Genomic DNA, 27,937 nt, shown 5'->3' with positions numbered 1-27,937 from the left:
TCATTGAATAAAGACTGCACTGCTTGACACTTGTTTCCAGTTTTATGTATTGATTTCATCACAGGGGGCAGAGAAATACCCCATCTTTTGGGAGACTGGCTTTGTCAGTCCTTTTTTTGATCATTTAAATTAGTTCCTAGTACATGAAGAAAATGAATTGTTTCCTGTAATGTGTTAACTTGGGTCCTCCCCAAACATATGTCCAAATCCTAACCCCTAGTCGCTGTGAACATAACCTTATTTGGAAATAGGGTCTTTGAAGATGTAATTAAGTTAAAGATCTTGATGAGATCATCCTGGATTTAGAGTGGGGCCTAAATCTAATGACTGTTGTCCTTATAAAAGAAAGGAAAGGGCGATATAAGGCATAGAGACACACAGGGGAAGGCCATACAAAGATGGAATCAGAGATTGTAGTGATGAATCTATAAGCCAAGAAATGCCTGCAGCCACCAGAAGCTGAAAGTGTCAAGAATTCTCCCAGATGGGCACAGTGGCTCACACTTGTAGCCTTAGCTACTGGGAAGGCTTGGTGGGAGAATTCCATGAGCCCAGAAGTTTGAGGCTGCAACGAACTACGATCACATCACTGCGCTCCAGCCTTGGTGACAGAGAGACCCTGTCTCTAAGAGTGAGGGTGAGAGTGAGAGAGGAAGAAAGAGAGAGAGGGGGAGAAAAAGAAAGAAAGAGAGAGAGAGAGAGAGAGAGAGAGAGAGAGAGAGAGAGAGAGAGAGAGAGAGAGAAGCACTGGGAGGGAATGCTGCCTTACCACATCTTGATTTTTGGAGTCCTGGTTTGAGATAATAAATTTTTTGTTGTTTTAAGCCTCCAAGTTTGGAATAATTTGCTAAGGCAGCTCAAGGAAACTACTATATCCTCCATGACCCAAATTTCAAGACCCAAATTTCAAATGACAGAAAATGGCTACTACCAGATATATTTACAGATTGCTCTTACATTTTTTAAGAATACAGATAGCCATGTCAAAACATTACATTCAAAATTTGATAGATTATAATGTAGATGTCTCTGCCAAAAGGTATAGTTCCTAAAAACCCAACCTATGAAAATATAAATGATTTTTAAAATAATAACTGTACATCACAATTTTATAGGGCTACCAGATAAAATGACACTAAATTAAATTTCAAATAAATGATAAAAAATTTACTATATGTATGCCCCAGATATTATATGATACATATTCATATATATGAATATATATAACAGAGATATATAAAATATAATACATTATTTATCTGAAATTTAAATTTAACTAGGCATCATGTAGTTTTATTTGCTAAATCTGGAACTTTAGAATTGCAGCAGGGAAACTGCATATCTCACTCAAAGTCACATAGCTAGCAAAATGTGAAACCTGACTTTGAACTTACGTTGTCAGACTACCCAAGATCATGTATTTTCTAATTCATCATGCTGCTTAAAGAAAAGACAATAAAACTCAGGAAAAGGCAGCAGCATTTCAAGAAGCCGTCTGGTTGTTGTTTCTGGAAAATAGGTGTAGAAATGGAAGAATGTTGGGCAGTTCTGCCTGCTGAGTCCACTTCAGTGCCTGTTATGTAGAAAGGAGATTCTGAAGAAGTCCAAACCACATTTTAGTGATGGTGGCAGTGGTAGAAAGTAGTTTTTCCCTTCCACTGTTCTGTGCAAGGGTGATATGAGACATAGGGGGCATAACCATTTTGATTTTGCTGGGTAGCAGGTGAGGGCATCCTTGTCATACAGTGATGAGTTCAATTTTCATTAATTATAATAGTTATATAAGTGTTTTCTCTACATTTATCTTTTTCCAACCACCACACGGTTTCCAGGCATCATCAGGCTTTAAACCTTAATAGTTAATTTTTTTTTTAGTCCCTTCATCCAATTGATCCCAAGTCCTATCAGACATTCCTCTGAACCATCTATCATATATTACTTTCCTTCTCTATTTCCACACCCATACTTCCGGTTCAAGCCCTCAACATTATATTCCACATGACTGCAGTGCTTCCTAGCTTGTCTTCTCATTTCAAGCTATCCATCTCCATCTAATTATCCTACCAATTATATGTCTAAAAATTTGCAAATCTCAAGTGACCTATCTATCCAATCAAATGTTTAACACATCTGTTATTCAGAGATGGTTCAAGGATAAATATTTAATCAATCCTTAACTCAGGTTGTTTTATCCATTTAAATTTCTCTTCTTATTTTTATCTTTATCCAATAAAAATTTCACTAATGCCAGGCAGGTAAGTAAACTAATGAAGCTGGATTGGAGTTGGCATTTTAAGCACTTCAGGATGTTCTTCATTTCCACAAAGTAATATTTTCTCTCCCATTTTTTTTTAAGTACATGGCTCTCTCATTCCACTGAAAGCTGTTTTGTAATTTTTGGCAGAGAAGTCTGCAGAGAATAATTTGCTACTATAAGAAAATCAATGGCACATACCCAGTGAGACCCAGACTCAAAATTGTGGAGGCACAGGGAATGGTGAAACAAGATTAAACACACACTGTCCAAAAGGTAGGGGCTACTCAGCTCAGATAACAGATGTCATACGTTGCCAGAGTTTGCCTGATGTTGTCTCATGATTACATTGAGGCTCTGCACTTGGACAAGAATGCCACAGAAATGACGTGCTGTTTTCACTGTACCCTGTCAGGGGGTTCGTGATGTCTGCATGTCTTCTCAGTTCTGACTTTGACCACCTGGTTAAGTCGGTGTCTTCCATGTTTCCCCATTGTGAAGTTACATTTTCCCTTGGTAATTCTTACATAGCTTGTGGAGAAATACTTTGAAATGCTGCAAAATTCTGTTTCACATCATAACTGTACACATATAATTTTAGCATCTATTGATGATGGTTTTGCCTACTATTGTTACTGGGGTGTTTGTTCAAAGGTGACTTTCTATTTTAATTTTCCCTTCTACATTTGTTTATTGGAATTCTACCATAAGAAATGCTTATACCTTCTCCTCCACTTATTTATTCAATTACTTACCAGCACAAAGATATTCATTTTATTCTATGGGTTTTACTCCATTATTACCATTGATATGCTTTGGCTCTGTGTCCCCACCCAAATTTCATGTTGAATTGTAATCCTAATGTTGGGGGAGGGACCTGGTGGGAGGTGACTGGATCATGGGGGCACTTTCCTCCATGCTGTTCTCATGATAGCGAGTGAATTCTCACCAGATCTGATGGTTTAAAAGTGTCTGGCACTTTTCCCCTCACTCTCTTTCCTTCCGGCCAGGACATGTAAAAGTGCTTGATTCCCCTTCACTTTCTGCCATGGTTGTAAGTTTCCTGAGGCCTTCCAGTCATGCTTCCTGTTAAGCCTGTGGAACTATAAGTTAATTAAACCTCTTTTCTTCCTAAGTTACCCAGTCTCAGGTAGTTGTTTATAACAGTGTGAGAACGGACTAATACAACCATTATTAATTTTTTGCTGAAATTGTCCCAGCTTTGGTCATTAGATGTTCCTTTACGTTGGCTCCTATGTGACTTTGACATTTTGTCATCAATTTCTGAGCACTCCCTTACTTTCTAGCACTGCAAAATGATCCAGGCTCATATTATACTTTCCCTGCCCCAGGTCTGTCTGAAATCAACTATTTCTCCAGGAGCCTTGATTACTATTTTTTTTTTTTTTTATTTTTTTGAGATGGAGTCTTGCTCTGTCGCCCAGGCTACAGTGCAGCGGCGCAATCTCAGCTCACTGCAAGCTCTGCCTCCCGGGTTCATGCCTTTCTCCTGCCTCACCCTCCCAAGTAGCTGGAACTACAGGTGCCTGCCACCATGCCTGGCTAATTTTTTGTATTTTTAGTAGAGACAGGGTTTCACTGTGTTAGCCAGGATGGTCTCGATCTCCTGACCTTGTGATCCACCTGCCTCGGCCTCCCAAAGTGCTGGGATTATAAGCGTGAGCCACCACGCCTGGCCCCTTGATTACTTTTATTGGGGAAATTGTATTGAAAAACCAAGACCTGTCCAAATGTATTCACTGCTACTTTGTCATTATACCTTTGTCATTGCTTCTAGGCCCTCTCAGCAGACAGATTAGGAAATATACACACACACACACATATCTCCATACATTTTTATTTCTATATATCTGTATAAATATTAACAAAAATCATTAGATCATACTGACACCTGTCTAGCACCACAGGGTTCATTCTAGACTGCCTACTTTCTATTTTGGTAACTATCTCCAACAATGAGAATCATGACTGTCATTGTCTATAATATATTTACTAATTTGCTTGTTCCTGCTATATACATTAAGTAGTTTCAGAATCAATAATCATGGTCTGGAGTACATACATTTATGTATAGTTCTTTTTATCTGGAGTTTTATAGTATAGGCATACCTCATTTCATCGCACTTTGTTTGGTTGTGCTTCCAAGAGTTTTTGTTTCTTGTTTTTGTTTTCAAATCGAAGGTTTATGGCAACACTGCCTCGAGCAAGTCTATCAGCATCGGTTTTCAGACTACGTATGCTCACTTCATGTCTCTGTCACCTTTTGGTAATTTCTGCAACATTTCAAACTTTTTTATTATTATTATATCTGTATGATGATCTGTGATCAGTGATCTTTGACATTACTATTGTAATTGTTTTGAGGGAGGCCCCATGAACTGCACTCATAGAAGATTGAGAAATTAATCAGTGAATGTTGTGTGTGTTCTGACTGCTCCACTGACCAGCTGTTAGTCCATCTCTCTCCTCCTCCTCAGGCCTCCCTATTAACTGAGACACAACATTAGCGAAATTAGTCCCATCAATAACCCTACAATGGACTCTAAGTATACAAGTGAAAGGAAGAGTCACGTCTTTCACTTTAAATCAAAAGCTAGAAATGATTAAACTTCAGTGAGAATGGCATGTCAGAAGGAGAGACAGACTGAAAACTAGGCCTCTTGCTCCAAACAGGTAGCCAAGTTGTGAATGCAAAGGAAAAGATCTAGAAGGGCATTTAAAACACTACTCCAGTAAACACGTGAATAAGAAAGACACCCAGCCTCGTTGCTGATACAGAGAAAGTGAGTGGTCTGGATAGAAGATCAAACTAGCCACAACATTCCCTTAAACCAAAGCCTAATCCAGAACAAAGTCCCTAACTCGCTTCAATTCTATGAAAAGACATGAGGGAGCTGCAGAAGAACAGCTGGAAGCTAGCAGAGATTGGTTCCTGAGGTTTAAGGAAAGAAGCCATCTCTATGACATGAAAGTGCAAGGAGCTGCCATAAGTTATTCAGAAAATATAGCAAGATAATTGATGAAGGTTGCTACACTAAACAACAGATTTTCAATGAAACTGCCTTCTATTGGAAGAAAATGACATTAAGAACTTTCATAGCTAAAGAGAAGTCAATGCCTGGCTTCAAAGCTTCAAAGAACAGGCTGACTCTCATGTTAAGGGCTAATGCAGCTGGTGACTTTAAGTTGAAGCCAATGTTCATATACCATTTTGAAAATCCCAGGGCCCTTAAGAACTGTGCTAAATCTACTCTGCCTGTACACTATAAATGAAGCCAAAAAGCCTGGATGACAGCATATCTATTTATAACATGGTTTACTAAATATTTAGTAGGCCCAGTGTTGTGACCTACGGCTCAGAAAAAAAAAGAATCCTTTTAAAATATTACTGCTTATTGGCAATGCATCTAGTCACCGGAGAGTTCTGATGAAGATATACAGGGACACAAGTGTTGTTTTCAGGCCTGTTAACACAACATCCATTCTGCAGCCCATCGATCAAGCAGTAATGTCTACTTTCAAGGCTTATTATTTAAGAATACATTCTGTAAGGCTATAGCTGCCATATATAGTTGGTCCTCTGATGAATCTGGACAAGCAAATTGCAAACCTTCTGGAAAGGATTCACCATTCTAGATGCCATAAAGAATATTTCTTAGCTGGGCGCAGTGTCTCATGCTTGTATCCTCAGCAACTTGGGAGTCCAAAGGGGGTAGATCACTTGAATCCAGAAGTTCAAGACCAGCCTGGGCAACATACTGAGCCCACATCTCTACCAAAAAAAAAAAAAAAAAAAAAAAAAAGAGAAAAAAAAATAGCCGGGCATGGCGACATACACTTGTAGTCCTCCTAGCTAATCAGCTGGCTGAGGCGAGAGGGTGCCTGAATACAGGGGTTGGAGGTTACAGCATGTTTGCGTCACTGCACTCAAGCCTAAGCAACAGAGTAATACCATGTCTCTAAAACAACAATAACAAAAAATTCATGATTTATGAGAGGAGGTCAAAATTTCAACATTAACACGGGTTTGGAAGAAGTTGCTTTTAACCCTTATGGATGACTTAAGGGTTTGAGGGGTTCAAGACTTCAGTGGAAGAAGTAACTGTAGATGTGGTGAAAATACCAAGAGAACTACAATTAGAAGTGGAGCCTGATGATAATGATTGAATTGCTGCAATCTCATGATAAAATATGAACAAATGAAGAGTTGTTTCTTATGCGAGCAGAGAAAGTAGTTTCTTGAGAAGGAATCTATTCACGGTAAAGATGCTGTGAACACTGTTGAAATGACAGCGAAAGATTTATAATAGTTCACTGACTTAGTTGATAAAGCAACAGCAGGGTTTGAGATGACTGACTCCAATTCTGAAAGACACTCTACTGTGAGTAAAGTACTATCAAACAGCGCCTCATGCTACAGATAAATCTTTTGTGAAAGGAAGAGTAAATCAATGTGGCAAACTTCATTGTTTTCGTATTTTATGAAATTGCCACAGCCACTCCAACCTTCAGCAACCACCACCCTAATCAATCAGCAGCCATCAACATCGAGGCAAGACCCTCCACCAGCAAAAAGATTATCATTCACAGAAGGCTCAGATGATTGTTAGCATTTTTTTTTTTTTAGCAATACAGTATTTTTAAAATTAAGGTACATACATTTTTAGACATACTTTTTTTTTGTGAATAATGCTATTCACATTTAATAGACCACAGTATGGTATATATATAACTTTTATATGTACTGGGAAATCAAAAAATTTGTGTGACTTGCATTGTTGTGATATTTGCTTTATTGTGGTGGTCTGGAACCGAACCTGCAATAGCTCCAAAGTAGGCCTGTATGTATAATTCAAATACTGTTTTACATAGCTACTTAGGTTAGTGGTTTTATTTCTTATCCCTTTGAGATGAGATTATTGTTATGGGTTCCTCCCACATCCTGGTTGATTTTAATTATTTATCTATTTTGGGGTGCTAAAATATTGTCATAAAGACTTCAAATTAATTAAGAAAATTGACTCAGATAAATATCATTTCCTCTTCATCCCTTTTACCCCATTCCCATCTCCCATTCTAGCCATCTGTTATTTACCTACATTCTGTATGTTACCAATTTCATTAGTTTCTAGCTTTTGATTTCTTTATTTGTTTTGGTACAAATGAGAAGACAACACACAAATTCTTACACAGAATGTTGCATATTGTTGATACTCTTTTGTACTTTGCTTACTTGAACTTCACAATACATCCTGTACATTTTTTCATATCAATTTCTAGAGATTTTCATTATTTATTTTTACAGCTCCATAGTATTCCACCATGTAGATATGCCATAGTTTATTCAACCACTCCCCTATTTATGGGTATTTAGATTATTGCCAATATTTTATAATTATAAACAATGCTACAACAAATTATTATACATATATGCATTTCAAATTGTTGGGGGCCTATGTAGGACTAAAATTTTGATTTTCTGTTGCCAAGTCCAATTCTGTTTTAGATCGAATGATATAACTGAGAGCACTTGGAAAACTAAAAAAAAAAAAGTTGTATACAGTAAATATAGCAAAATAATACTTTGTTATTTGCATTATTTTCTTTATCTAATTTAATTGTATCTTCTTTGGAAACAGGCAGTTCAAATCAATAAACACTTGTCCTTAGCTACTAAACCAGACGGTTATTTTGAAAACTTCTCCTATCTTTTTAAATTTTAATATCATCAATCACATATTCCCTCACTAAGAATGTCTTTTTAAACTTTTTAAAATGTTTTGTAGAGACAAGATCTTACTGTGTTGTCCAGGCTGTTCTCAAATTCCTGGCCTCAAGTAATCCTCCCATGTCGGCTTCCCAAAGTGCTGGGATTACAGGTGTGAGCCAACACACCCAGACAAGAATGTTTGATATTTACTAGTTTTTACTTAACAATTGAATCTATTATTTGTACAGTTCCTAGTCATAAAACACTCCAGTATTATATTAAATTATTTTTCTCTATTTTATTCCTTTAGATGTAGGAGACAAATTAAAACTGCAGCCCCAATCTGGTTCCTTCTATTCCCTACATATGATGTCAAATAGGGTAGGAGGAATAAAACAGGATCATATGGTGCCAGAAGCACTCTCAGGGTTGTCCGACAATGAGTTAGCAAGGCCTGGGGACTCTCCTTCCTCCTGGCAGCAGGAGTCACCCCAAACTCAGCCTCCTTTGGAACTGAGGGCTCTCAGGGCCCTCAACATATCCACCTCCTGCAGTGCTCACATTCAAAATGCGCAAAGGATGCTACACAGCCTATCTGGGGTCTATCCTTGGTCCTGCCTCTATCCTGGGTTCAAGGAATCCCTCATGTCGCCTGTCTTAGTTCATCAGGAGATCGCCTTGGGATTTGGAATCCGGGAACTTAACAGCATTTGCCTTGTTTTATGCCTTGTTTAATCCTTCATCATGACCTACGAAATGTGTTTAACCCACCATGAGACTACTGCCAGATCTGACCAGGCCTCAAAAGATCCCTTGTTAGGAATCTCTGAAGTTTTGGAGAGAGATTAGTCCTGGGTCCTGCAATGTGAACAGATTCAACTGAACAAATGTATGTAGCAAAAAGAATTTCAGGTCTACCAAAAGGTAAGTTCTGACATGGCTTCAAATGTATGCCTCACTTATGTAGCCAATTATGTCAGTAATTACACATGATGTAGAGTCTAATTTATCAGCAGTTTGATAGGGACTTTGCTGTCTGGGTTAGGAATAAGTCAGAGTTTTGGAACTTGCATCAAAACGTCTTCCACCATGGTCATGGGAGTCAAGTAATGCGTCAAACTGTGTCTTTGAATTCAAGCTTCTAAAAATTATATTCTAGTTAATTTTTTATAACTCAAGCAATCACATGGAAAACAAAGTTTGTCATAAACACATAAAAAAGCTTCTAGGTGATATTGCTCTTACGCTCTTACCTCCTCGATCTCGAGCAGCTAAACTTTGACCCCTTCTTAATGTAATGTCCAGCTGGTACATTCCGGGATCAGCGAAGGGGACTTCTGCATTACTGGTTCCAGCAGTGTTTATTTTCTGGAAAACACAAAATATAAAAAATATTAAATTTATTATATCTGTTCTATTTTTTCCAAAGGGGGACCATATGTAGCTTAACCCAAATTATAAGAGTCAATAAAATAAATAATCTTCTGATTTCATACAGTCTCATAATCACCCAGTTCTCTGAAGGTTTTGAAATTTATGAAATTCTCTAGACTCAAAATAAAAACATGGCAGTTACAGAAATGTCCTGTTTTAACTCAGATTACGGATAACAAATGGAATATAAAAACGTTTCCCATGGAAGTCTCCACACAATTCAACTAAGAAATATGAACATAGAAATACTGTCTGAAGTGAAAACATAATCAATGATGAGTGGAGAACAAGAACAAGAGCAGTTGACTTCTACCTAACCGGAAATTAAAATTAAAATGATTTATTCAAGTGACAGTTGACTCATTTATCTGTGCAGAAAAGCTCATACCTATGAATTAAGCACTTCTGCTTCAGCCCCAACGTAAAATATAATTATATAGAAATAAATTCACCTAGCATTTTGGCAATATTTGCAAGAAATATATTCTCAATGGGGCTAAATTTCTAGTGCTGCTTTCTACGGAATAAAAGTGCCTAAGCCATTCCTAGATCTAAAAATATTTATGAGGCTGCCTCTATAGAATTTATTTTTAGCAACAATATACTCTTAATAATTTACTAGGCATTGAATTACAAGAGGAATAACTATATTAAAACAACACAAATGAAACATGTAGTAAAAATTCTTCAGGTCATATTTTTAGTCTCTGTCATTCTGTATACAATAGGAAAGCTTTTCTTTGTGTGTTTGGGATTCATTTAAATTCTTACAATTTTTTTTTTTTCTGATTCAAAAGGAACTGTCCTTTTGTCTTAGAATACGCATGGATGAGGTAAAATAACAGACAGCAGTCTTTTAATTCCATAATTCACATAAAATGAAACAATAAAGCAGCATTTAAACAATCTTTAAGGTGTATAATTCACATACCCGACATTTGCTCATTAAAGTAGCATTCAAGGCAAATAGCTTTGCTGTTGGAGCAATTATTATTTAAAACAAGAGGCAGCACAGCTTGATTGATAACCTGAACTCATTGTCTCTCCTCTGGTAACAATAAAAAATAATTCACTTCACCTTCTCATGATATCCTTGTTTCTATAAATGATCCCTCAGTCACTCAGCCTATAAATCGCTGAGTCATCTTTGACTTCTTCATTTGATTCCCACCCACATCCAAATAGTTGTCAAATCCCCCCACTCCATTTCTGTAAGACATCTCCCAATTGTCTTTTTCTTTTAATTCCTATTACCACTCATTTGGATCAGGCCTTTGAACAACAAAGGAGTAAAAAGTAAAATGATTGTCTTGCTCTTCCCTTACCCATCTGATTGTGGCCACCAGTGACAACAATTTGGGAAATATTTTTCACACTTTTGAAAGTCTTATGAAAACATATACACATACATACAGCTTTGTTTTTTTGTGGTTGGGCTTTCAGTTTTCCCTAGTTTTAAACAAAGAGAGTATTGCATTTTGTCTATTATGAACAACTTCTAGAAAAACATCATGGGTACTTTTCTAGTCAATACATATACATATACCTTTCCCTTTAAAATGTTCTAGCTTTATTGAGCCACAGTTGACAAAATTATATGATTTTCTGATATACAACATGATGATTCAATATACATATGTTTTGGGCAGTGATTACCACAATCAAGTTAGTTAACATCTCTCACTTCACTTGTTTACCCTTTTGTTTTATTTTGTTTTGTTTTGTTTTGTTTTGTGGTGAAGACATTGAAGCGAATTTCAAGTATACAATTCAGTATTCTTAACCATTCTTTGCCATTTCCATTTTTATAAGGTTATTTCTAGTAATGGACAAACATTATTTTGTAAAGTGACTTTATATTCTGTCACTTTTCAAGTCATATTTTGGGTTGTCTGTGTATAGAAATCATATTGTCTGTATATAATGCCTTTTTGACTCTTATTTTCTAATATTTCAATTGCTTATTTTTAAATCTTATTATGTTATCTTCCAAAGACTGTTAAAAAATGGTGAAAGCCATGAACATTTCTGAATTAGATTTGATTATAATGTGCATGCCTTTTAGTATTTCACAATTTAACATGACATTTATGAAGCTTAGGCTTTTTCTACTCTTAATTTATTTGGGCTTAAAAAAAGCACAGTTGAATTTTATCAATAGATTTTCAGCATACGTTAATAAGATCATACAGAATTTTTGTTGATAGATTTTTCTAACATTCAATCATCTGCATATTTCCGGAGTAGACTCTACTTGGCCCTGTGAATTTGTTCACTCTAATGTGCAATCATGATTATGTTCAAAACTATCTATCATACTTGAGTATATCTGTACTTCTTAGGAAGGCATTCATAGCTCCCATGATACATTAGGTTGGTGCAAAAGCAATTGTGGTTTCTGCCATTACTTTCAATGCAATTACTTTTGCACCAACCTAACTCAAGCCTATCATTATAAACTGAGCCTTCACTTCTCTTCAACAAATTCTGGACGATTTTTACTTAACGGAATAGAATTTACACTTTAAAACTTGTATCTTCATTCTTTACTCTTGACCAGGGCTGCCTTCCCTTCTTGTTTCCCTTGTCTTCCTACCCAGTCTTCAAGGACCATTTCACTAGCACTTTATATCTTTCTTTTCCATTACCACATTCTATCTCAAATGTCATATTTGTCATTTTAAATTATAAACCTTTAAAATCAGGGAATAGAGTATTTAAGCTTCAAATTGAAAATGAATTATGCTGGAGGCTACAAGGATAGAAAGATGTCTTTACCAGCACCTGATCCAGCTGAGTAGAAACATCAATGGGGATCTAAATAAAGTTGGCGAATCCATGGGCAGTTTGTTCTCTCTCTTCTCCTACAGTCATGTAATCCATCCAATTTGCTTTGGCACCCTGCTTGAGGAACCCAGGTATACCCTTAGAATCCTTCTCAATACAGTGCTCCAGGCAGCCATTACCAATTGATAAAAATTAGCACTTAAAATCAACCCTGTCCACTCAGGAGCTGTAATAAAAGACTGACTGTAATATACTGGAGGTATGAAGTCATTGGGAGAGAAGGACAGTGGATCAATTATGATGGGAGAAGACTCTCAGGAGGCCTTATAAAGATAACCATGGAGCAGGGTCTGAAAATATGTGTAGGACTTTGACAAGTGAAGATTTGGAAGGAGGGAGCATCAGGAAAAATCAACACAAGCCCAATGGTAAGCAGTCACCAAAAAGCGCATCACTAGATTGCATGAGAAATAAGGTGGAAAGGAAGACTGGTGTACAGCGAGGCCCAGCTAAGGAGGTTTCAGTCTGTAGGCAACATCAAACCATCACAGGCTTCTGAAGACAGAAACAATAGAACCAGGCTCCAGGGAACACACACTTACTGCCTTACATGTTTTATGCTGTGGGCCAAATGCTTAGATTTTAGGGATGAACAAAAAACTCTGGCCTTTTCCCTTTGTAAGAGGGATGAGAGTAGAGAAATCCCGTGGATCTAGAAATTATTTAAAAGGATTTACAACTGTTCAGTTTAAGTCATTTTAAGTCTTAAACTGTTCAGTTTAAGAGCCTGATCTGACCAGTGGTAACAAAAACAAAAGATGGATTTGAGAGATTGAGGAGATTCGATCAACTGAATTTGCCAACTGACAAGATGTGGGAGATGTGGGAAACAGTGGGCGAGTCACACAGAAGTTTGAGCTGTGCTCCTGGGAGGATGGTAACACCCATAGTAGACAGCAGAAATGAGAGGAGAAGCAACTCCAGGCCACCACTGTGTCAGCTCCAGGGATCACCCAACTCCATCAAAGAACATCAAGAACTTTAGAGGATCTCGAGAGACATCTCCTCTCAGGCTCACTATAATGGTTCCAAGAAGAAAATCAGCAGGCTGATTATGGAGGGATGCTAGAAACAAATGTGTATTTTTTATTGTAAAATATCTTTTAAAAAGTGTTCATGAAGCTTCCAAACATAAAGCTATCTTAGGAAATACGTATCTGAAGTGCTAGGCTCACATATTTTAAAATCTCTAAAACAAACTTTTTTCACCTCTGAGATTTTAAATATCCTGAATGATATATCTAAGTTGTCTGCTCTCGTGGTCTGCTTTTTATGACCAAGAAAATGGTTCTTTCACAGAATTGAACAGCTGTAAGAAGTTAATGATCTGTGCAGCTATTTTTAGGGCCCGTCTTCCTGCTAACCTGTAAGCTCCATATAGGCAGAAGCCGTGCTTGTTTTGTTCACAGGTGTATCCCTCCAAATCCCTGGCACTTAGCAGAGTTCCTGGCAAGGAGTAGGTGCTTAGTACATGTTTTTAAATGAATGAGCTAAGACATTAATAACTGATAAGAGCTTAATTTTTAAAACTCTTCCCAGGAGCGTTTGCATTTTCAGAGGTCAATTAGAGAAAGAGTAGCAATGAAAGAAATGATTATCAAATGGAGGAATCCTAGGTGGGAGGAATTATGGGCAGGAAGGCCAATTGGGCATTCAGGGAGTCCTTTATGTTTAACCTCTCCTTATTCTTCATTTATTATTTCAATGTGGTTTATTATGCCAGACCTTTAAATGCCAGACACCTTTGATAAGAGGTCTAGAACACGAAACTTTAAAATTTTGTAGGTTTAAATGCTACCTCCCTAATGAAGTCTTTTATACTACTCAAATAAAAGTTAACCTCTCTTCTCTCTGCTAGCCCATTCTTTTCTTTTCCTGCTTCTCTAGACTGGATTTCTTAAAGCCAAATGATGCATCATATAAACATTTAGATATTCAAGACATAAACTGGAGGGAACACCAGGTGCTCTCTGGAATTAATCTCTCTTCTTTAATTGCTGTAATTTAGCTATTTCCTAGTATTCTACTTTTGAACATCTGTTGCAGAAAATACAGACTGGGTAAACCAATGTGTACTTCAAATCTCTTCAACCTTTAGATTCTGTGTAGTAAAGAGGCTGAAAAGGTAAAAACTACATTTCCTTGTTGTCTTTACAGCTAGGATCGTCCCATGTGGTGTAGGTTCTGCTAAGAAAATGCACTTATATACTACGACAAATGCAGATAGAGGTGAACATTATGAAAAAGAAGTGGTATGCAAGGAGAACTAATTTTCTGGTAGTGTGGTATAGGTTCTTCTAGGGAAGCTACGGTGAAATTTAGTATCCTGTTCTTGGTATCATGAATGCCACACAACAGGCAGCAGTGACAAAGGCATTGCCACTTTAATGTGATTGGCATTTTCCCCAACAGTATTTCAATAACTAATCCTGGTCTTCTGACCCTGCCTTTCCATTTACATCATCTGGTGTGGATTCGTGTTCTGCCACTAAAAACCCTCCTTGAATCAATGATTGATAGTAGGAGTGGTTGCAGGCAAGAGACAACGAGGCAAGTGGTCATCTGGCCTGGTTTATCAGATTAACATCAGAGGATGAGAGACACTAAAATGTCACGAGATGGTGAAACAGCTACTTAGTCTCCTACCAATAAAGAGCCATTTTAAAGTCAAGTCTTTGATGAATCCAGTGATTGCTTTGACAGAACATTATGAAGGGTATAGGCAATGGGGAGGGCTGCCTTTTTCTAACAGCCCTAAATTTAAAAGACGAATAAATGATAAACTCAAAATTATATGTATTTTATTTTGAATTGACAACAACTGTATATATATATATGTGGATACATTTGGATGTTTTGTTACATGTATACATTTCAGAATGAGAAAATCAGGCTAATTAACACATCCATTACCTCCAATATTTATCATTTGTTTTGGTGGAAATATTTAAAATTCTCTCATTTTGAAATATTTTGAAAATCACAATGCATTATTATTAGCTATCGTCATCATGCTGTGGAATAGATCACCAGAATGTATTCCTCCTGTCTAACTGAAACTTTGTATCCTTTGGTCAACATCTCCTGTTCCCACATCTATCTCTCCTTCTTCCCATCCCTGCAACCTCTGGTAACCACGATTCTATTCTCTACTTCTATGAGTTTAAGTTTTCTATATTCCTCATATGAGGAGATCATGTATTTGTCTCTCTGTGTCTGGCTTATTCCACTTAGCCTGGGTTCCCAACCCCCAGGCCACACAGCAGGAGGTGAGCAGTAGACAAGTCAGAGAAGCTTCATCAGTAATTTACAGCTGCTCCCCATCACTCACATTACTCCCTGAGCCCCGCCTCCTGTCAGATCAGCAGTGGCATTAGATTCTCATAGGAGCACAAACCCTATTGTGAACTGTGCATGTGAGGGATCTAGGTTGTGTGCTCCTTATGAGAATCTAATGCCTGATGTCCCCAGGTGGGACCATCTAGTTGTAGGAAAACAAGCTCAGGGCTCCCACTGATTCCACATTGTGGTGAGTTGTTTAATTATTTCATTATATATTATAATGTAATAATAATCAAAATAAAGTACACAATAAATGTAAGGCACTTGAATGGTCCCAAACAACCTCCCCACTCCCTGGTCTGTGGAAAAATTGTCTTCTACGAAACTGGTCCCTGGTGCCAAAAAGGTTGAGGATGGCTGCACTTAGTATAGTGTCCTCCAGGTTCATCCACATTGTTGCAAATGACAGAATTTCCTGCTTTTTAAAGGATGAATAGTATTTCATTGTGTATATATTCCACATTTTAATCCATTCATCTGTTAATGGGTATTTTGGGCATTTTCATATCTTGGTTTCTGTGAATAATGCTGCAGTGAACATGGGAATGTAGTCATCTCTTTCAGATATTGGTTTCAATTCCATTGGATACATATCCAGATGTGGGATTGCTGGATTATGTGGTAATTCTATTTTTAGTTTTCTGAGGAAATGCCATACTGTTTTGCAAAGTGGCTACGCTAATTTATAATACGGCAGTGTACAAGGTTTCTCTTTTACTCACATCCTTGTTGATACTTAACTTTCATATTTTTCATAGTAGCCAACCTAACAGGTGTTAGGTGATATCTTATTGTGGTTTTATATTTGCACTTCACTGATGGCTACACATATTGAGGGTTTTTTTTCATATATCTGTTGGCTATTTGCATATCTTCTTTTGATAAATGTCTATTCAGGTCCTTTGCCCCCCCCCTTTTTTTTAGGAGGGTTATTTATTTTCATGTTATTGAGTAGTTTGAATTCTTCATCTATGTTGGACACTAGTCCCTTATTGGATGTATGGTTTGCGAATATTTTGTCCTAATCTATGGATGGTCTTTTCCCTGTTAGTTGTTTTCTTTGTTGTGTAGAAGCTTTTCAATTTGATGCAATCCCATTTATCTATTTTTGCTTTTGTTGCCTGTGCTTTTGGGGTCTTATCAAATAAATCACTTCCAAGACCAATGTCACAGAGCTTTCCTTGAATTTTTTCTCCTGGTAGTTTTACAACTTCAGGTCTTATGCTTAAGTCTTTAATCCATTTTGAGTTGATTCTTGTATAAAGAGTGAAATAGGAGTCTAAAAAGGATATGGCGTATCAATAAATGTGGCTCACCATATTCACAGAATCAAGGCCAAAAACCACCTTATAATCTCATACATGAAAAGCATTTGATAAAATTCAACATTCTTTTATGATAAAAGCTCTCAACAAATTAGCTACATAAGGATTGTTTCTCAACCCAGTAAACATCATATATGACAAGTCCATAGCTAACATCATGCTCAACATTGAAAAGTTGAAGGCTTTTCCTCTAAGATCAGAAACAAGACAAGGATACCCACTTTCAACACTCCTATTCTACATAGTACTAGAAGTCCTAGCCAAGGCAATTAGGCAAGAGAAAGGAATGAAAGGCATTCAAATACAGACACACACACACACACACACACACACACACACACACAGACACACACACCCCTAAAAGCCACCCCAAACTGTTAGAATTGATAATGGAATTCATTAAAGTTGCAGGAGACAAAATCAGCTTACAAAAACCAGTGGTATTTCTATGTGCCAACAACAAACTATCTGAAAAAGAAATTAAGAAAACAATCCCATTTACAATATCATAAAAAATACTTAGGAGTAGATTAATCAAGAAGCTGAAAGATCTGTATATTGAAAACTATAAAACATTGATGAAAGATATTGGAGATGACACACAAGAAAGGAAGGATCGTTCATATTCATGGATTAGGAGAATTAGTATTGTTAAAATGTCCATACTAATCAATGGGATCTACAGATTCAACGCAATCTCTATCAAAATTCCAATGACGTTATTCACAGAAATAGAATAAATAATCTAAAATTTGTATGAAGCCATAGACAACCCTGAAGGACCAAAGCCATCTTCAGTGAAAAGAACAAAGCTGAAGGCATCACACTATCAGATTTCAAAATCGATTACAAAGTGATAGTAATCAGTACAGCAAGGTACTGACATAAAAATGGACATATTAACAAATGAAATAAAACAAAGAGCCCAGAAATAAACCCATACATTTATGATCAATTGAGTTTTGATAGAGGTGTCAAGAATACACAATGGAGAAAGTACAGTCTCTTCAATAAATGGTGTTGGAAAAACTATATATCCACCTGTAGACAAAGGAAAAAAGCTCAAATTTTAAAATTCAGAGTTCTAGGTACAGTTTGAAGATTAAGAAGTATCTATGGTAATAATCAAAAGTTTGGGGGCGAAAACCCAAAATCAGATGCAAAGTGTGAAGTTTTAATTTGTAGATTATAACACAGGATAAATTCACAGCCTTATCAGGTCACTAATGGGAAAGTCAGAAAAAATCATGGAAGAGTAGTTAATGACCACAGCATTCACATCTTCTATCTGAGCAAGCCACCATTTTTGCAGAAGGCCTTCCTGTCTTGCTTGAACTGGAGTCATTGTCATTACCATACATGGTGATGCCAAATTTCCTTATGCTCTTTCCCTCATTTTAGATAGACTGGTGGCTCTGGCTGGACTTCAGGAACTCTGAGGGCAGGACCCAGCCTGATATCAATTTTTTTTTTTTCCCCAACAGCCCCTCAAGTAATTTCAATATGCAGCCTAGCTTAATCCTTGTGTCAATTATAGAAGCAAGTCTTCGTGAAAACTATGCACAAAGATTTTCTAGACTTTTCTTATTTATATCATGAAACATCTGGGTAATATGTATGGGAATCAACAGAAGGGTCCCAGTGACTTTAGGCTCTGCTGCTTGGGAGGTCTTTTTACGTAAATAAAGAGAGCTTCCACCAGAAGATATAAAGGTGCTGGTAAAATGAAAGTTGGGAATGTCTCCCTACCTTTTTAGATTTTCATTACAGGAAAAAATAAAGGAGTTACTCTGTTAGCTGGCATGGTTGATTCTTTAAACTTTTAATTTTAATTTTTAATTTTTGTGGGTACATAGTAGGTGTATATATTTATGAGTTTCATTAGATATTTAGATACAAACATGCAATGCATTATAATTTCATCAGGTTAAATGGGATATTAATCACCTCAAGCATTTACCCTTTGTGTTACAAACAATCCAATTAATTACATAGCTTTAGTTACTTTACAATGTACAATTAAATTATTTTTTACTGCAGTCACCCTGTTGTGCTAGCAAATTCTAGTCTTATTCATTCTTTCTAACTACTTTTTGTACCCATTAACCCTCCCTTCTTCCCCTCAATCCCCAACTACCCTTCCCACTCTCTGGTAACCAATCTACTGTCTATCTCCATTGTTTTAATTTTTAGCTCCCATAAAGAAGTGGAACATGCAAAGTTTATCTTTCTGTGCCAAAGTTATTTCACGTAACAAAATGATCTCCAGTTCCCTCCATTTTGTTGAGTCCAGCCCCGGCTGGACTTCAGGAACTCTGAGGGTAGGACCCAACCTGGTATCAATTTTTTTTTTCCCAACAGTCCCTCAAGTAATTTCAATATGCAGCCTGAAATTGAATATGAAATTCAATTTCAATACGTAGCTTGATCCTTGTGCCAATTATAGAAGCAAGTCTTTGTGAAAACTATGCACAAAGATTTTCCAGGCTTTTCTTATTTATATCATAAAACAGAATCTCATTCTTATTATCAATAAAAAGCAGGAGGGTTATTGTAGCACTGTACAGTGGGGGAGGAGTATGCCTGGCTTCCAGGAAATTTCCTGGTGTGCTCTTAGTATTACCATGCCAAGTGGATTGTAGATTGGTTACATTATTCCAGGCCATGATCACTGCATGATCAGGCCATGATCACTGCAGATCTAACTTTGTCTGTCAATAAAGCCCACTTAAAGTTAAAACTTCATGACAGATATTAAATTTTTGACTTTTAAAATTTAGCAATGTTGTCAAAGATATCATTGAAGATTTCTACTTAGTCATGATCAGTTTCTACGTAGTCATCTCTCCTACTTTCTATGATACTGAAAACGTGTACAGTGAAATCTCCATTAAGTGGAAATCAAAGTTTTTTAAAACCTAATTTTTAAAAACAGAACTCAAAAGCCACAGAGATATTCAAAGTTCAATGATGCTCAAGTATCTATTTGTCAAGGAAACACTATGATTAGCTGGAAGTCAACTGATTAAGTGACTTTAAAGACCTCACACAGAATAGGAAAAGTTATGGCAAATAATGGGCACACCCCACTATGTATGTCAGCCATGGTGTCTAATTTACAGCCCCAACAGAAAGAAAAGCTTATGCTTGGTTCCAAGTAAATGCAACTCCCTTGCCCCTTGCTCATAGCTGATTAGACATGAGCTAGGTGTCTAAACTAAGGGCAGACAGTGAGCAGGCTGGCTGGTGCTAGGTTGTTATTTAGCAGAGAGAATTAGTAGGCAAAGATGATTTGAATGAATTTCAGAGAGAAGAAAATGTTAACAATGGCTGCTAAGCTGAAGAGTCATAATAAAGAAGTTGGAGAGGTCATAAGGCCACGCGTAACCTCATGTCAGGAAACAGATGCTATAATTAAGCAGAAGTATGGGTAGAAAACTACATACAGTAGAGGGTGGAGTGTGACATTGTAACAGACCAAGCAACCAAAGCACAGTAATGACAATATTGGACAGGAGAGTGAAGATCTATGAGCTTTCACTGCTGAAAGCCTGAAGTACGTCTGGGAGCTGAGGGTCCACTGCTCCGTACTCTTGGATGTCTCTGTGGTTCCTGTTGACCTTCTTACCTCATCTGGCCTTCTTTGAGACAGCTTCAGTGAGTCCTTGGCCCTTACAACAGAATGGAATAAGAAAAGAACGAGACCGAGCAAAAGAAGCCAAGGATCAAGAGAGCAGCCAGTTAACACAGGAAATCCACAAGTGTCAGAATACAGTAACATAGAGAAAGTGAGCTGCAGAGAGAGGCTGCAGACAGAAATCACTTCATCCACCTTCTTCCTCCACAGTTCTGTGTGATGTTCATGTACAGCACCCGTGAGGTACTAGCTCATCACTCAAAGGCCAAATAAGGTTAATGCTCTGCAGCTACTAAGTGAGGAAAAACTTCATGTTTTTTTAAATGAATATTTCAACAAGAATTGGAAGAAAGTCTACTTTAGGGTGACCATGTAACTGATCATTCAAAATGGGATACTTTGGAGAGTGAAAAAGAGTGCTATTAATAATGATATGGTGTAAACAGGTAGAAACAAAACTGTCCCAGGTAAACTAGAATGCATGGTTATAGTGGTAAGTTAGCCCTCAGCTTACCAGAAAGCAGAAAAGTCCAATCCCCTGGTCATATCAAAGCTTTACTATACTTTGTTTTTGAACTGAATTACAACCCTAGGTTTAATTCTGGGGTTTTGGTTTCCCAGTGGCCGAAACTAAACAAAATGGGCCAATAAATACTCAGACCCAATAAATGGCAACACTTACTGCTGTTTTAAAAAGTATGAAATTCAGTGCTCCCAGAATGTCTTTTCTGGGACTCCCACAACACTGATTAATCACCCGTGGATTGTCTGCTAAACTGACTGCTCTGTGTGGCATTGCTTCATTATCACTAATAACCTTTCTGCCTACACATACAGTATATGAAATAACCTGAGCCAAAGCAATTAAAATGCTCTTTTCTTAAGTCTTATGTAGATGGACCACTCTCTTCTTAAATTAGACCATGTAAGTAGACTTTGTGTTGCAAGATACAAATTTTGTTGAAGAAAGCACAGGTGAGATAGCAATTATTTAACTTCAGCCAAAAATACTATCCTCTCTGGTATTTGTTTTCTAATCTTTAACATAGGTAATAGATATCTCATAAACACTGTTGTGATTACGAGATAAAATATGTAGGCTGGGCACAGTGGCTCATGCCTGTAATCCCAGCATTTTGGGAGACCAAGCTGGGCAGATCGTGAGGTTAGGAGTTTCAGACCAGCCTGACCAACATGGTGAAACCCCGTCTCTACCAAAAATACAAAAATTAGCCAGGTGTGGTGGCACGCACCTGTTATCCCAGGTATTCAGGAGGCTGAGGCAGGAGAATTGCTTGATCCTGGAGGCGGAGGTTGTAGTGAGCAGAGATCATGCCACTGCACTCCGGCCTGGGCAACAGAGCAAGACTCCATCTCAAAAATAAATAAATAAATAATAAATAAAAAATGTAAAAGTGTTTTGTAACTGTAAGAAATTGTTCAAATATAAGTGGTTATTTAGAGGCAGGTGATGAGGAGATCTGTTATAAGATAGAGGAAATATTACAGGACTCAGAGCACAAAAACATGGACACAAAGCCTAGTTATGGTATTAAATTGCTGTGAGACATAGGGAAACATTTTTGAGCTCTAGAAGTCTCATTTTCCATTTCTTTTAAAAAAAAATCCTTGTGAATTTTCTTTTCTCAAGATGGCTGACCAGAGACATTGGATACTAGTTCTCCTCAGAAAGATCAAAGTGACTGTGAATGGACAAGTTCCAAATGGGAAAGTGAGGGAAGGGAGCCAGGACCTCTTGGAGAACCTATGGGAAGAAGCTGGGGCACAAACAAGGAAAGCAACAAGAATCTGGCACAGATTGACTCCCAAGGAACTCAGACCCCATGGAAAGGCTTGGGGAGAGTGCTTCTCTGCTCCTCTCACCTCTCTGACAATCTCCTGACAGCCAGACCGTTGGGGAATCCCTCTGACCTTGTGACTCAGGGCAATGCTATCTGTGGTGATTTGGGAACCTCCTGGAGACAGAGAACTTGGTGGCCAGTTGGCACAAGAATGCTTGCACTCCCCTCAGCTTTGAACTTAGATATCAGGTGCCATACTGACTGTGCACTTGTGGTGCCACTGCCTTGCATGTGGTTTCTCTGCCCTTGAGTTACTCCACCACCGAATCCTCCACAAATATACACCACAACCTGCTCCGACATTAGCAAGCACAGCTTACATGAAGAGCAGGGTCCAACTCCCACTCCCTACACAGAGAGGCAGCGTTCTAGCAATGGAGGACAGATAAGTTGCAGAGTTGCCTGATCTGGCCTGGGGAAGAGGTTCTCACCTGAGCCCATTTTGGTGGTAGCCCTCAGAGGCGTATATCCATGGCCTGCACCTGCACTGCAGTGGGGAACCAAAGGACAAAGTCTCTGTGAACTGGAAGTCATGAACCCTGCAACAGGGAAGGGATAGGGAAGCAGATCACATTCCTGTTGGCTCAAGATGAGGAGCTGATGCATGCTCCACTACCTTTCCCCAAGACTTCAGTGCACCACAACACAATCTCTTCCTGCCAATACCCCTTCAGGGTGGGTGTTTCCACTCAACATCAGCCTACCTAACATCAAGTCAGCTCCTACTCTTAACTGCTATATACTGGACTGAAGCCTGAACTGCACCACCAAACACAAAACCTGCTACCAGTGAGCTTAGTACTAGTCTATGAGATAAACTTCCTGAAACTCCACACTTTCAGCCCCACAGAAGGTCATATGTTGACTCATGCATATAATATACCAGTACAACAAGCAGCATCTGAAAAGCCACAGCACAGAAGCTATATACAACGAAGAGACACATACAGAGCCTTAGCTCTCTGCAAGTATCCAGAAAAGAAGTCAATTGATCATATGCAACATACACCACAGTCAAACCCTCAAGGGAAAGATGATATTTTAAAAGTCTCATACAAATGATGGCGAATTCAAAAGTAAGAAGCAAATGAGAAGGAATTAGCACAAAAACTCCGGCAGTACAAAAAGCCAGAAAGTCTTGATACTTCTAAAGGATTACTCTCATTCTCTAGCAATGGATCCTAACCAAATTAAATACTTTGAAAAAACAGATAAAGAACTCAAAATGTAGGTTGCAAGGAAACTCAGTGATATACTATAGAAAGTAGAAGTCCAACACAAAGAAGCCAGAAAAACAATTCAGGATATGAAAAACAAGATAGCTACATTAAAAAAAAATAGAACTCTAGAATAGAAAAATTCACTAAAGACATGCTTTAACAATAGACTAACCAAGCAAATAATGAATTTCAGAGTTTGAAGATCAGTCTTTCAAATTATCTGAGTCAGACAAAAATTTTAAAAAGGTTTTTTAATGAACAAAGCTTTCAAGAAATATGAGATTATGTAAAGAAAACAAATCTATGACTTAATGGCAGTCTGAGAGAAAAAATGTAGGAACTCAGGGCCGGGCGCAGTGGCTCATGCCTGTAATCCCAGCACTTTGGGAAGCGAAGCGGGTGGATCACAAGGTCAGGAGATTGAGACCATCCTGGCTAACACGGTGAAACCTCATCTCTACTAAAAATACAAAAAAATTAGCCAGGCATGGGGGCGGGCACCTATAGTCCCAGCTACTTAGGAGGCTGAGGCAGGAGAATGGCGTGAACCTGGGAGGCGGAGTTTGCAGTGAGCCGAGATTGCACCACTGCACTCCAGCCTGGGCGACAAAGCAAGACTCCATCTCAAAAAAAAAAAAAAAAAAAAAAAAAAAAAAGAAAGAAAAAGAAAAAAGAAAAAAAGTAGGAACTCAGAAAACTTATTTAAGGGACTAGTTCAAGAAAATTTTCCTAACCTTGCTAGAGAGGTCAACATCCAGATACAGGAAATTCAGAGAACACCTGTGAGACACTATACAAGATAACCACCCCCAAGACATAGAGTTGCCTGATTTTCCAAGGTCAACATGAAAGAAAAAATCTTAAAGGAAGCGAGAGAAAAGAGCCAAATTACCTATAAAGGAAATCCCATCAAATTAACAGTGGACTTCTCAGTAGAAACCTTACAAGCCAGAAGAGATTGGAGGCATGCTTTTAGCTCTAAGAGAAAAATGCCAGCCAAGAATTTCATGTCCTGCTAAATAAATTAAGTTTCCTAAACAAAGGAGAAATAAAGTCTTTTTCAGATGAGCAAACACTAAGGGAATTCATCACCACAAGACCAGTCCTACAAGAAATGGTCAAGGAGTTCTAAACATGGAAAGAAAGAATGATACATGCTATCATAAAAACACACACTTAAGCACAAAGCTCAGCTAACAATACTATGACAGGAACAAAATCTCATATGTTAACATTAACCTTGAACATAAACAGCCTAAATGCTCCACTAAACAGACGTAGAGTGGCCAATGGGACAACAGCAACAAACATCCAATCTTTTGTTGCTTTTAAGAGCACATCTTATGGGGAATGACATCCACAGGCTCAAAGTAAAGGGAAAATGAAGGATCCAGCACACAAATGGAAAACCGTAAAGAATTGTGGTTGCTATTCTTGTATCAGATAAAACAGACTTTAAATCAACAACAGTAAAAAGGACAAATAAGGGCATTATATAATGACAAAAGATTCCTCCAACAAGAAGACTTAACTATCCCGAATATATATGCACTCAATGTCGGAGCACTCAGATTTATAAAACAAATACTGCTAGACCTAAGAAAAGAGATAGCCAGCCATACAATAATAGTAGGGGGCTTCAACTCTCTACTGACAGCACTAGACAGATCATTGAGGCAGAAAACTAACAAAGAAACTCTGGACTTAAATTGAACTTTTGACCAAATGGATCCACCAGACATCTACAGAATAATCTACCCAACAACCACAGGATATACATTCTCTCTATGCATGGAACATTTTAAAAATTGACCACATGCTTGGTCATAAAGCAAGTCTCAATAAATTCGATATAGTTGAAATCATATCAAGCATCTTCTGGGACCACAGTGGCATTAAATTAGAAATCAATATCAAGAGGAACTCTCAGAACCACACAAGTACATGGAAACTAAAAAGTCTTGTTTCTGAAGAACTTTTGGGTAAACAACGAAGTTAAGATGGAAATAAATTTTTTTGAAACAAATTAAAATAGAGAGAAAACATACTCGAACCTCTGGAATACAGCAAAAGCAGTGGTAAGAGGTAAGTTCGTAGTGCTAAATGCCTACATCAGAAAGATACAAAGGTCTTCAATTAACAACTTAATATATGACACCCAAAACAAGCAAAACAAGAACAAACCAAACCTAAAGTTAGCAGAAGAAAAGAAATAACAAAGGTTAGAGCAGAACTAAATGAAATTTAGACCAAAAAATTATGCAAAGGATCAACAAAATGAACAGTTGGTTCTTCAAAAGGATAAACAGAATTGATAGACCAGTAGCTAGAGTAACCAAGAAAAAAAGAGAGAAAGTTCAAATAAGCACAATATCAAATGACCCAGGTGACATTACAACTGAGACTACAAAAGATCAAAAGGAATACAAAAGTTCCTCAGAGACTATTATGAACATTTCCATGTACACAAATTAGAAAATGTAGAGGAAATGGATAATTTCCTGGAAACACACAACCTTCCAAGATTGAACCAGGAAGATATTGAAATCCCTTACAAAACAATGAGTAACAAAATAGAATCAGGAATAAAAAATCTACCAACCAAATAAAAGTCCTGAACCAGACGAATTCTACCAGATGCTCAAAGGAGAGCTGATACTAGTTTTACTAAGACCATTCCAAAAAACTGACTACAAGGGATTTCTATCTAATTCAGTCTATAAAACCAGTATCATCCTGATACCAAAATGTGGCAGGGACACAACAACAACAAAAAACTACAGGTCGATATCCCGAATGAACATAGACACAACACTGTCAATAAAATACTAGCAAGCCAAATCCAGCACCACCACAAAAGGTAATTCATCACAATCCATTTGGGTTTTATTTATGGGATGCAAAGATGGTTTCTACGTACACGAATCAATAAATGTGATTCATTACATAAACAGAATAAGAACCAAAAACCATGATTATCTCAGTAGATGGAGAAAAAGCACGTGATAAAATCCAACATTTTTTTCATGATAAAAACTCTCAACAAACTAGGCATTGAAGAGACATACCTCAAAATAATAAATTTACGACAAACCCATAGCTAACATCACACTGAATGGGCACAGTTAGAAGCATCTCCCCTACAAACTGCAACAAGATGGATGTCCACTCTTACCACTCCTATTCAACATAGGAGTCCTAGCCAGAGCAATCAGGCAACAGAAAGAAATAAAAAGTACCCAAGTAGGAAAAAAAGGAAGCCAAATTATCTCTATTCACTGACAATGTGATCCTATAGCTAGAAAGTCCTAAAGATTCTGGCAGAAGGTTCCTATACCTGATAAATTAATCTAGTAAAGTTTCAGGATAGAAGATCAATGTACACAAGTCAGTAGCATTTCTATACATTAATAATATTCAAGCTGGGAACTCAATTAAGAATTCAATCCCATTTACAATAACCACACACAAAAAACTAAAATACCTAGGAATACATTTAACCAAAGAGGTAAAAGATCCCTACAAGGAGAACTACAAAACACTGTTGAAAGAATTCATAGATGATATAAATGAATGGAAAAACATTCCATGCTCATGACTTGGAAGAACCAATATCATTAAAATGACCATGCTGCCCAAAGCAATCTATAGATTCAACACAATTCCTATCAAATTACCAATGTCATTTTTCATGGAATTAGAAAAAAAATTCTAAAATGTAAATGGAACCAAAAAGAGCCTGAATATCCAAAGCAATCCTAAGTAAAAAGAACAAAGCTGGAAGTATCACATTATATGACTTCCATCTACACTACGAGGCTGTAATAACCAAAGTAGCATGGCACTGCTGCAAAAATAGACACATAGATCAATGTAACAGAATAGAGAACCCCAGAAATAAAGCCACACACCCACAACCAACTGATCTTCAAAAACTTCAACAAAAATAAACGATGGGGAAAGAACACTCTATTTGATAAATAGTGCTGGGAAAACTGGCTAGCCACATGCAGAAGAATGAAACTAGACCCTTATCTCTCATCATACATAAAAATTTATTTAAGATGGATTAAAGACTAAAATGGAAAACCTCAAACTAGAAAAATCCTAGAAGAAACCCTAGGAAAATCTCTTCTGGATATTGAATTATGCAAAGAATTTAAGGTGAAGACTTCAAAAGCAAATGCAACAGGAACAAAAAATAGACAAATGGGACTTAAGCTAAAGAGCTTCTGTACAGCAAAATAAACAGTCAACAGAGTAGACAGACAACCTGTGGAATGGG

The 27,937-nt window shown here is 37.4% G+C and overlaps 1 protein-coding gene across 3 annotated transcripts in view; it reads right to left on the bottom strand.

Annotated features, from left to right (window-relative positions):
* The window catches only part of MCTP1 (multiple C2 and transmembrane domain containing 1), a 606,741-nt gene that overhangs the window by 320,755 nt on the left and 258,049 nt on the right, over positions 1-27,937 (bottom strand). For all 3 annotated transcript variants that reach the window (XM_010380609.2, XM_010380611.2, XM_030927232.1), the window contains exon 2: positions 9,239-9,353. In XM_010380609.2, coding sequence (XP_010378911.2) covers positions 9,239-9,353 — 115 coding nt within the window. The remainder of the gene's footprint in view (positions 1-9,238; positions 9,354-27,937) is intronic.

Source organism: Rhinopithecus roxellana, chromosome 3, assembly GCF_007565055.1.
Source record: "Rhinopithecus roxellana isolate Shanxi Qingling chromosome 3, ASM756505v1, whole genome shotgun sequence".
Taxonomy (NCBI): domain Eukaryota; kingdom Metazoa; phylum Chordata; class Mammalia; order Primates; family Cercopithecidae; genus Rhinopithecus; species Rhinopithecus roxellana.
Note: the sequence above shows the minus strand (reverse complement) of the source record. Positions and strands in the feature narration are given on the sequence as shown.